At 35.2% G+C, this 12,712-nt stretch overlaps 1 protein-coding gene across 4 annotated transcripts in view; it reads right to left on the bottom strand.

The window, feature by feature from the left end:
• SGCG (sarcoglycan gamma) overlaps positions 1 to 12,712 on the bottom strand; it is a 111,230-nt gene that overhangs the window by 38,687 nt on the left and 59,831 nt on the right. For all 4 annotated transcript variants that reach the window (XM_032677579.1, XM_032677570.1, XM_032677586.1 and 1 more), the window contains 2 exons: positions 6,883 to 6,984; positions 2,598 to 2,685 (listed from right to left, as the gene is read on the bottom strand). In XM_032677579.1, coding sequence (XP_032533470.1) covers positions 2,598 to 2,685; positions 6,883 to 6,984 — 190 coding nt within the window. The remainder of the gene's footprint in view (positions 1 to 2,597; positions 2,686 to 6,882; positions 6,985 to 12,712) is intronic.

Consider the following 12,712-nt stretch of genomic DNA (forward strand, 5'->3'; position numbering starts at 1 on the left):
AGCCAGCTACAGCTTCTCTGCACAGCCAGACAACTTTTCATCAGGACAACACTAAGTATTTGGCTTTTCCTGAGGAAAAGGTTAAAGAGCAACAAAACATCATAAGGTACAAAATACACTGAACTGCACGTTATGGGGATATAGCCAGAAAAAACAGGTGAAGAAAAGCAGAGAAACAGAATTTAACTACCAATAAAAAGGGAAAATACTAAATATGGGTGGTATTAATGAGTCACTACTGACAAGACATTTCCCATCCAGCAGAACTCTCCTCCCCATATACCATAGTCCATATTCTACACCATGGATTTGTATTGACCCTTCTCTGTCTGTCTTCATTTTACATGTTTTCTTCAATCTAGATGTCTCTAGCCCAATAGAACAGTCCTTTTAACTTTCTATTTATTTAAGGCAGCACATTCCATCTCACTTTCTGTACTTCTCTTTGTTAACACTCTCAGAAGACGACTAAATAGTTACTGAGAAGGGGTAAAAAAACCCCAAAACGATGACTGAGATTTGTTGTTATTTTTGCCAGGTTTCATTTTCCTAAGGTAACATCTATACACATGGGCTAGCACAACAACTAAAATACCCTTTCTTTCAGGAAAATGCACTCTTCACATGCTTTCCAGCACTGAAGTTCTCTTTTTAACAGGAAAGATATACTGTGGGTGAATATCTCAGACTGCTCATTTATGGACCTCAGTAACATTACAGGTGCTGAAGTCTGAACAAGCAATTGATTTATACCACTATTAAGTGCTGACATTCTTTTCCCCAACAAAGTTTAACTGTTTGTGCAGAAGCATTGCCTCATAAGCAATACACCTTCCACCCGCCAAAGGTATCTCATGTTTCCAGCTTGAAATATGAAGGTGCCTTATTTGCACTGGGACAAAGTTCCTGCAGTGTATCATGAGTACATTAAAATACAACAACTGAATTGAGTTCAGCAGAAATCAGAGCCGCTTTTTTCACTTCCATGCAAAAGCACCCATTAAAGATGGAGCCGCTCATATGACAACTGCCTAAACTAAATACAGGACGAAACTTTTATGGATGCCTTTATAGCAGACTTTCCTTCTCAACAGCTCTAGGTGATGCAGGCTGGACACTGTCAAACAATTCATCCTTTGACCTACTGTCTGACATGATCTCACCTGTAACTTTCTCAGACTACAGCAGGGATCTGGTTGGACAAATTAGTGTGGGGGTCAATGATCTGCTTTGGAGTCTGCCCTTCCCAAAGGACCTCCTCATAACTTCTGGTCATTAGGCACAATGGACACAACTACAGTGCTGATACACATGGTGGTCCTATGATGGGCAACCACAAACAGTATGCAGCAGACAGAACTCAATAGCAGATATATCATGTCACAGAAATTTTGACCATGGACGTGTTTGGTTTTGATCATATGGTCACTGAATTGTTAATTACTGCAAACTGATTTAATAACTTTACTAATAATATGAAAATGTACATTTCATACTCAATTATGAACAAAATGAGATATGGCTGCTACTATCAGGTTTTGATAAATATTTAGGGGCATTTTCTTAAGAGAAATCATGCAGACCTTTATGACAGACTGAATTACAAAGAAAGGAATTTGAAAACATTTAAAGGCCAAATTGTGATTAATTGTATAATTATATATTTTAAGGGGAATAGCAGGCTCCTTTATACATTTTAAATTATTTTTTTCTTTTGTTTGAAAACAGTTTGTTTGAAAATAGTGAAGCTTGCAAACCGTTCAATGAATTGAAATGATAATCCTTCAAGTAGGAATTTTCAAGAAGTTACATAGTCTCAAGAGCATGGAAACGTTGCTCATCAATGCTCATCTGGGTCCCAGTCTAGAAAACTATTTAAACATATCAGGTTAGCCTACATTAAATAAGTGGGAATTTATGCTTTACTGCCTGAGAACCTGGTAAGAAATGAGTTAATAAATTGTTACATTTTTCTCCCAAGTCAAATAAAGGTTGAAAAATATTAACAAAGCTAAGAAAAGTTCCATTTTATCTGATACACACTGTTGCCATTTTTGCCTTAAAAATATGATTTAAGGAGTAAGGTCTGCTTATTCTTTCTGCCAAGGTCTCTCATTTACATCTGTCTAGATCTATTGATTTCACTCAGTAAACCAATATATTTTACTGCTACCATACATAGTAAACAAGGTACATTTCTGAGTTTTGAATTTGAATTTTTTTAAGGACATCTGCTTAAATGTTTTAGTCTCTGGAATACTAGGAAATGCAGAGAGACTCTAGCCATGTCCTTCTGTTGCATTTTCTTACAAAATGATTTGCAACTATCAATAGCTATCGACACAAGAAAAAAAAGCAACTTTTGCAGAGACCTTTGCATAACTCTGCAATAAAAAAGAGCTTCAAATATACAAAAAACTAATGAGAAATTGAAAATATACTGCTGCCACTTACCAATCTACAGCTGGACTATTCAAATATGGCCATAACAGTAATAAATAATCATGTGTTTAATGCTTTATATTCTCAAAGCTCTTTACAAATATTCATTACAATGTTTCCAAAACAGTGAACAAGGAATAGTCACTTAGACTTACCCACATTTAATCTGCCTGTGACTTCCCCATTCGAATTGCGAGCATTCACAGTCACATTGTGAGTAGACTGGAGAAGCAGTGATGAGTCCTGAAATACAGAGAAAGCAAACATTATGTTAGGCAGAACATAATTAACAATAATTACAATTGTTAACAATTTTCAAAATTTAGTCTAGTGTTGCTATCAACTCGGTCACCACAAGATCTTTGTACCTGCAAAACTATCCACAAATGTCATCAAATAATGCGGGCAGATATTTCTGATTACTTAACTATATTAGATTTAAAATAAGAAAAAAAATTATAGGGAATAATTCAGGTGAACAAAATCTGTGTTACTGAATCAATGAACAGAGCTGCTAACATTTTAGCTTTTGGAAAAAATGCTTAAGTACTGGATCTTCTAGATCGACAAGATAGCCATTTAATTAAATGTGAGCATTCCACTTTGTGAATTCATACTGTTGCATTAACTTGGTGAGAAATATGCATGTGCATTCTGCTTCCTCAATGGTCCATGCAGTCTCTAGGCTGTTGCTTAATTTTGGCACCTGGTACTGACACTCCTGGCAAGGAAGTTCCAACAGTGAGTGATGGAAAAAGTGGCAGGTTGACTAGATCAATGCTGACTTTAATAGATGACAGTACAAATAAGACTGTTAGTCTAATTTAAATTGTCTCCCAGTCTGCCACTCAGAAGGATAATAGAAGCATATCAGTGGAATGAACAGCATCACCTTGTCCACATCCCTGAATCACAACTTGATCTGGGGCATTTGCTGAACAATCAGAGCCTCATGCCTACCCATCATTCTTTGCTACTGAAGGAAGCCAGGGCATGCCAAGTAGGTGTAATTGGTATCTTCATTCATGCCAAGCACTACAATCCAGAGTAGCTACTGTAGGCAATTCAAAATTTCATGTCATTCTTAGACTGCAGCCAGAATGGAATTACTTCACCAATGCCAAAACATCCCACTGTGTTAACTCATGGCTTCTTCTTGAGCTTGTTGAACTCCTCCCAGGTGATGTACCATTTCCATTACTTATTCCCAGACCTTGCACTCTAACTATCTGTACTTCAGGCCTGTTGGAGCCTCCCTAAGGTACTCCTTGTCTTGAACAGCAGACGAACAACTGTTTTGAAAGACCTAGCTGCTCATTGTGCCCCACCAAATTAGATATACAGACAGTAATGAAATCTGTTCATAGTAAGAGACCTTGCTATGGGGGATTTGAAGGGGGCATTTAGAAACATCCTAAAAATTCGTGAGGAAGGTACAGAGTGGGTTCTTTTAATGTTTTTACTTAATTTATCACCCGAATTATCTTTAAATGCAGCTGATTTTCAGGGGGATCATAGTGGCCACTGTCTTTATTTGACCTTAACTATTAGAAATCATCTGGGGACAGAAAGTCTGATCATGCTCATGTGGATCAACAAATTGCAGATACACTGGTAGACTTTAAAAGATGAGAGGAAATTTTTTGCAGTACAGGTGCTTTCATACTAAAGCACGCTTTTTGTCTGAAGGACAAGAACTTAGTAACTGATAAGAGTGCCTAAGCAGATCTCAGCTGCCAAATTATCAGGGAATACATGATATGAAGAGGGTATTAGCAAGCTGCCTGCTTGTGACCTCAGAGGAGATACTCATTCCTAGATAAATGAGTTTGTAATTACTGTAATATTGTTAAAGATCAGTCTCTTTCACAGCTATGGCTTCTGGTACTTTTCCTGGACAAGAGAGCCTATGTGGCACCTTGAAGGGCTAACCCCTGAAAATAACTCCCAAGTCATGTTCTCATTGTAATTTAATATTTAAGAGTATGAGATAACCTCAGAATTTTGAACACATTTTACTTGATGAATTTTAGTACAAACACTTACCTAGTAACAGTGGTAGAAGTAATACGGAGTTTGGAGTCAAACTTACACTTTTTTAAAAAACCAAAACCCCAGTATCTTACAAGTAGGAAGATAGACTCTCTCAAAAGAAGTCACTAAGCGAGCAAAATAAAAGAATCTCATTTTGTAAATTATATCAGGAAAAAGAGAAAGCTAACAAAACTAATAAAAAGAATGAAAATGTCTTACAAAAAAGTTAAGCCATGTGTTAGAATGAACATTAATGGTTACAAGTTAGTATGAAGTGGAAAAAGAAGGTCAACAAAGATTGGAGATTGGGTAAATATAGTACCTTTAAGTAGATGTCTAAATGACCCACAAATCTGGGAATCTTTACTACATTTATTTGAGTGACACTAGTTAATTTAAAAAATAAGTTAGTAATTTGTAATATCAAATGTAAGCGCGAATAAACTGCATTCTAGACCTGTAGCTGACACGTATGTGGTTTCGACTAATTAAAATCTAGTAACATATTTAAAAAACCCTCATCTTTCATCTTTCCTTGAAAATGTATTAGCAAAGATGCAATGGTGTTGTCTACAACTCTGTCTTGGACTCATAATGAAGGCATAAAGTTATAATAGGCTCCAGAGATGATGCACAGCAAGTAGATTTTCTGCTACATGTTTTCTTAGCACTTTGAAGACCTCATTAGGTGAGAAAAGCTGTTAGGAGACTGCAAGAAGAAAACTATTAAGGAAAGGGAGAAAGCTCCTATGATAGCTGTGATGGGCCCAATTCTCTAAGACAAACTTAGAAAAAGAAAGCATAACAAATAAGTAACTTCACGAGAATAAATATATAGATTGCACCCAGGAGATCAAGCTACAGGCAATTAAGCCTCTAGAGAGTTTAAATATTTAAAAAAGCACGGAAACAAACAAACAGAAAACCTCTGACGAACTAAGACAAGCAGTAGCCTGAAGGTTCTAATTAATGCATACTACTAATGATCATGATGGGTCATTAGCCAGCTAAGCTTATATTAGATGCTGCCACACCTCTTTCTTCCTACGTTGTACTAAATGTATTAAGAGCTGAAAGGAATATTAAGAAAGCACAAATGGTAGCTTAATGTTGCATAACGATGCTTGGGAGTAGAGTGAGTTCTTAAGTATTAGCTATGCTGGTCTTAGAAAGTTACATGTCTTACTGATAAACAACCTCAAGGGAAATTCATTTAAGCACATAAATAGTTTTCACACTGCCTGTCAAGCAGAAAAGAATATAGCATGAGAAATAAAATGGAAATACAGATTCAGTAATGGAATTTCACTGTCTTAATTAAGAGCTGTTCCTGATACTGGAAATACTTGTTGCAGAAAGAGAGAAAAAGAAAGGTTTAATACAAGCAAAATATATTGGCATTACTTAAATTTTAGTAATCAAGTATTTTAACAACCTCATTCTGAAATATTTGTTTACATTTTCTCTTGCTGTAGCAATACAAACAGTTTTTCTGTAGGTTCAGAAAAGTGGCTATTTCTTCTTGTTTGAAGATATGAAAGAGTCATATTTGGCTTTTACTGTCACTGAATAGTACTTTATTGAATGAAATGTCCCATTGGTTGCTGATAATGTTCATAAAACAAGCCTTTATTTTGTGAGAGTTTAGATTATGGTCAATAGATCTGAAAAATATTCATTTTACTGGCCAGAGGCAGATAACTCTCTAAAAAAAAAATCACTGGAATAAGTTTCAGAGTCCCCCTGGATAATTAAAAAACAATTCAGACTTTCTCTTTGTTTTTCTAAACCTACTACTGCCACACAAATCTTTCATAACATTCCCATTCTTGGTGACATTTTAAAGTCAATCTGTTTATATTTTCTTTGATAATGTTATTCCTTTTTTTACCTCAACAATAATAACAAAACAAACTTTTCTGTCTGTGTAAACAAAACTAAATCTTAAATCTTTCCATTTAGACTTGTAGACCTTACGTACACAAATATATGAACATATCATACATTTGATAGCATTGTGCTAGAAGTGACAAAACCTGAATTTATTAGAGAAATAGTAACTTTTCCAATGGGGTCCACTAATTTTAGAGATACTGAAGCTATTCTGTAGTAGAAGAATAACCAAAACAAACAGTTTAATAGAGAAGCCTGTGTTTTAAAATAATCTCAGTAAAAATGATGAAAATCTTTCCACACACTCTTAAATTTTTAGCATTACTTATATATGACAACCTTTATAAATCCTTTTGAGCTACTGCTTACTACATGCCTAAGAGATAAATGTTAATTCTGCCATAGCATCATTGCAAAATAGCATCATTGCAACATCTGCCATAGCAACACTGACCTTGTAAAATATGCAGAAATATGTGTGTATATAGCATTACTGAAAGATTATCCGCTTACCACTCTAGAATGGATTTCTTTGGCATAAAGAGGGAATAAGAATTCAGATTCCCCTTCCAGACGAAGACCTTCTTTTGTAACACGCAGGTGTCCCATTCCAGTCTAAGGAGAAGATGGAAGAATTATGCATATTTTTTTACTGTTACTGTATTTATTTTGTGGTTTTTTTCACAAATTAAACACTTCTAGAGCTGTCTGCCTCCAGTCTATTAATAAAGATACAAATAGTAATGTGTTCAAAATTTTAAGAATTCCTTATTTCTTCCATGAGTAATTTTTTTTGAGAAATAGCATGTTTCAAGAAGTTATTAAACTTGGTGATTATTTTTCCATTTTTTTTTTTGGTGGAGGGAGGGGGCAGTGGGCAGGAATACAGTATTACAGTCATTATCTTTAAAAGAAGTACATTTGTATTGGCTGTGCTGAAATAGCTTTTGTGCTCGCCTTCTAAAAATGTCATGAACAATAAACTTCTACATATGAGTACTTACATAAACCAAATCTTATATTAACATCTCAAGGTTTATTTATCAATAATATATTTTACAAAGAATGTAATACTTCTAAGCCTACTGAAGAGGCAGAGAGATTTTTATTTGCTTCCCTTTTCAGTAATTACCTCCTTCTTTTTAATTAATTTTTAATCCATTGATTTAGGTTTTTTCTCCTCTAATTGTAGGTCAAGGCTCTCTCTCTCACATTGTCATGTACCTTTTTCTCTATCACCTCCTTCTTAGTTTCTGTACCTTCGTCTTTCTCTCTTAGTCATTTCCTCCTGAGTTCTGCCCAACTGTGCTTTCCAGTTGATACCTTATTTCATTCTTTTTACTTTCTTTCATCATTATCATATTACTGATAATGTGAAAAACGAGTGAGGAATTACTTCAGTAAGTATATCTGAGGACTTCCAGGCTTCAGCTGCAAGGTATTATTTTACAGGTATTTAGCTAATTTGTAAAGGATTCACCCCTTTTCCTGCCATAAAAAGTGACAGAAAACATGACAAAAAAAGTGTAGCCTTTCAGCTTGGCCATACGTGAAAATATTTCAAGCCAACTGCCTCAAACTACAAAGAGTAAGTGGGAGGGCTAAATAAAAAACAATAAATCCAAAAAGTATTCCCACTCAAAATAGTTTTCATGTTGTTCTCCACATAAGCAGAAAGGATACATAGCAGACCACTATTGATACATTAATAACCTGTTCATCTAATGAATTATGCTTGCCACCAATAAAAGTTATAACTTGTAGAGACTGTAATTCTTTTTAAATATATGATCTGTCTAATCAGATTATGTATTATATCTATACACAATGCTAAATAACGTGTCAAACCAGCTTTCAAAGAAAAAACAGAGTTATTTTTTTGAGCAGGTTTGAAAAGAGACAAAGAAACAAACTTTGCTTAAATTCCATAAGGTAAGAAATATTCATTCATTCCACTGAGAAGTACAACTGCAATTCTTCCTTAGCAAGGATTTGTTTCAGGAAAGAGGCTTTCAGGATAGCTATTTATGGAATCTGTTTTTCAGGGTCAAATATTTTACTGCTTCGAAATATATAATGTACTGACTTTTCTCAGTGGAAGTAGACCCAACTTCTAAATTCTACCCCACTGCGAAGCTTTTAGAAGTACCTACTATATAGTGATATATCCCATGAGGCAAAATTAAAATAATACCTATGATGAGTGCCCTATGGCTTACATAATGACAATTTCTAGCCAGCACAGACTGATTTAGAAATATGTTTTTCTATTTAAGACTATGGACAGTTTTTTCTAACCTGTAACACAAAACAGATACCACTTCAACGTCATAAAAACACAGAGGTTTTAAGACAAACACTTTTGAAAAATATGACATGAAATATCAGGATATTCTAAAGACTTACGGCCAACAAACATCTTTAATTAACCAAATTTAGGGTCTCATAATTTGGTCTGACCTCATGCCTTCTCCCATCAGGTGAAAGTAGATTATATTAGCGATTGGGTTTGAAGACAGATTGCATATTTTTATGGAATATAAAAAACTAAATAGTATATTATAGAGTAAGTACAAGAAAAGTGACATTGACAAATCTGAAATATAAGAAAGCAGATGAAGAAGTAGCAATTAATTCTTGCTCTGAAGCAGACTGGGGAAATTAACAAACTCTTGGGTGGCAACTGCTATTCTGCCTTTGGGAGGAAGAAATTTTTAGCAGAGACAAAAAAAATTATGTGGAAAAAGATTATGCAATTTACTCAGCACACTCTTTCTAATGGATTCAGATTCCTCAGCAAAGATTAATCTACAAATGCTATATAGACAAAGAAATGTCTTTGTCATAAAGAATAATACGCTGTATAACAAAACTTAGCACTTCCCACTTATCATAAGTTCATATTTTTAAGTAAATCTAGTCATATCACTCAGGATTACTTTACAGAAGTACATCCTCAAGTATGTCCTATTTTCTTCATCAGATATTTCATTTAAGCATTGACACAAAGCTCACGTTCTCACATATCTGCATAAAAGCCTCATTATTCATTCTCCCTGACCACTCGGGAAGTGCAAAACCAGGGAAATTTAGACTTGGGTTATGTACATAAATGACTATCTGTGATGACTAACATAAACTTTGTAAGATGCATGCAAACAACAAAAAAATGTGGATTTCATATAATGAAATTACCGTTATGATTGTAAACAATTATTATGTCCTTAGTACCGTGATATTTGAGCATCTAAAGATTGTAAAAGTACTGAGTAATGCAGTACTGTGAAATGGGGAAATTCTATTATCCCCCCTTTAGATTTGGCAAATTGAAGTTACACTGAATATAAGAGAGAAGGATTTAGGATAAACAACCACCTTAACGCACTCAGATTCAGTGCTAAGTTCCTTGAATAGGCAGAGCCCAATAGTTATACATACATTCTCTCAACAGTCACTCTGCTTCTTATATTACCATTTAGGAGAAGCCAAATATTATTTATTGTAACTTCCTCAGTGATAACGAACCAGTGCTTTCAGTTTCAAAGATTTGATTCTGTTCCTATTAAAATAATTGAATAAAAATATTTCTATTGACTTGATTAAGGGGTCAAACATCAGTGACATGTGGACTTTGATGCACTTACACAACAAGATATTGATTAGGGTGGGAGAAAAAAAAGCGCTTCATTAAACATAGCAGATGCACAGCAAATTTGGATTCCGGTTATCCTGATGCTGGTGACTGTGACTGCATGAGTGTGCTGGCCCTGAGCTGTACCCATAGCTGCGACTCACATTTTCTAATTACTCAAAGTCCTAAGTGAGGCAGGAACTCAGCTGTACAGAAGAGAAGGATGAAATGGAATCTCTGTAAGACAGTAAGCAGATTTTGTTATTGCTGCAAGGAGTTGATTAGTGTGGAAACTGCTGGCAGCTGCCAAATTCTTATGCACCAAAGATGCAATTTAGCATTAGTGTTCACAAAGGTGTGACCAGTTTTCATTTCAGAACTGCTAGGCATATTCTAATTGAAGCAACAGGATGTCTTCATCCACAGTACAATTTCAAAATGCTCCCAAGCAGGTAAGGGCTTGTAGAAACAGAGACAAGGCCTTCTACAAAAATTCAAGCTCTGAATGGATTCAAGCCTCATAAAACCCCATCAAAAGCCTCCTTGATTGAGAAATCCTAGTCTAAAAGACATTTGACAGCTATTCAGTGAATTAGACAGGGATGCTCCAAACCACCAGAAATAAACAGCCACCACTACAGAATCCAAGACATATTGTGTTATGGAACATCTGGATGGAAGGACCATCTTGGATGTGTTATCATTCTCTCAGACTCTAAACACAGACTGTAGACTATTAGGAGTGGAAAACAAGCAGATGAAGCTTTAGGGCCCTTGCAGTCATAGTGACCTGCTCTCAGGTAGCTAAGCCGCATGCTGTCTATGACATAGGGAATTGAAAGAGGATCAGATGATTTATTTGGGATTTATCTCCCAATAATATGACAATGTAGGTCTGCTGCTGCAGGCATGTGGCCCTTAGAAATGAGCATGAGGCATGGGGGGCATTGATTCAGTTTACAATGACTATTTCTAGTGTCACCTACATTCAATCAATAACTGTAAATTGTATTTTCCTACCAACACAGAAACTGATACACACATAGGCTCACTATATGTAGGCAACCGCTATTCATATCATATGTCATATCATGTCATATCATATCATCATTTTGGCACCTTCCCAGCATTAGACTCAAATGCAGTTCTCAGACTCCTCTAGACAAGACAAATTAAACTTCTGGTCATGTATCAGCTAATAGCTGCACAGGAAGATATATATTTTCTCCTTCTGGGGAGAAATCAAATACTGCAAAGACAGGCCAATACATGTGTTAGCATGGTTACAACAAAAAATTCTCAAAGTTGATTCAAACATTAGCTTTAACACACATTCAATTCAAATCAAGTAGCTTCTGAGGAGTTAATAGCATGTTTGATTTGCAGTATCTGGTCCCTGAATATTCATCTTTTCCAAATATTAAAAGTCCTCACATGCTGTAGTGGCTGAATGGAACTGATAATGATATTAACTTCAGACTACAGAGGATGCAGCATTTCCACTCAGTTAATACCTTTTCTTATAGGATATTTACATCCTACTTCTAGGCCAGACCAGGGAAAGACCTTGGCAAGTTCAGGCCAAGACATCAATTGTTGTGCCCCAAAGCTAGTTCAATTAATGGCTTTATAGATCCAGCTTTCACTGCAGTACTTCTTGCAGCAATTGCTATTTAGAGAACTTGCTTTGCAAACAAGAGTGTACTGTTTCATTGAGATAATAGGACTATGGGTAGAGATTGTTAAAGAGCAATCAGCAGGACTGGTAATGAATCTGAGGAAACTCTCTGTTTGACTTACAATATCAATTTTGGAGCTAAGTACGTGCTTGGTATAATAATAGCCTCATCTCATTTTCTGTTGCAAGGACTCTACTTGCTGGGCTCAAACGGAGAAGGTTCTCATACTCATCTACTTAGATGACAGTGGAATCTTTGACAAAAAAGACAGTGGTCAAATCAGAGCAACAGCAAGCACTCCCGGTATAGAACCTGTCTCACAAGTTTTAGGGCTGGATACAGACTTAAATATCCTTTATAGATCAGACTAAAAAGTGGGTTGATAATATTTCATGATCTAGAAAAGTAGATGGCCACTTTGTACTCAACAGTTTTGTAAGAAAAGAGCTATGAATGATGCAAATGCACCATACCATTGACAGTTCCTTATTTTTTATGAGATTTCTGTCATAAAATAGGATTAGTATTTCAGATGCATACTTTCAACAGATTTTCAGGTCCTCTTTGTCCTGATATACAGAACAACAAAGTTCCTTACATAAAGAAAGGTATTAATTAAAACAGGTGTTACTCAAGAGGAAAAAGTATCTTCTCAAAACAGATTCAGTTCCACCTCAATTTCCTTGTTTAGCAAGGACTAAATTCTGTGTTTGGTTCTGTATTGCCCAGATATTTAAAAGCTGGACAATAATCAGATACTAAAAATGCTATTACATCTGGCATTACATCTCCTGTGTTAGAAAAACAGACTTAAAAATAGACTGCTACTCCCACTGATGCATATATTTATTCAGGAATTAAGTTTTTGTAAATTGGCTAATTAATTTTATTATATTAACATTTGTAATTATGCAACTTAGCTAAAGAAATGGAATCAAAATTTTCCTTTGATTTGTAAAGGTTGTCAAAAGGATATCCTTAAATCAAGTTCTTAAACTTGCACTTTACTCAGATTTTTTATAACTCTTTATCA

Source organism: Chiroxiphia lanceolata, chromosome 2, assembly GCF_009829145.1.
Source record: "Chiroxiphia lanceolata isolate bChiLan1 chromosome 2, bChiLan1.pri, whole genome shotgun sequence".
In the NCBI taxonomy this organism is placed as follows: Eukaryota; Metazoa; Chordata; class Aves; order Passeriformes; family Pipridae; genus Chiroxiphia; species Chiroxiphia lanceolata.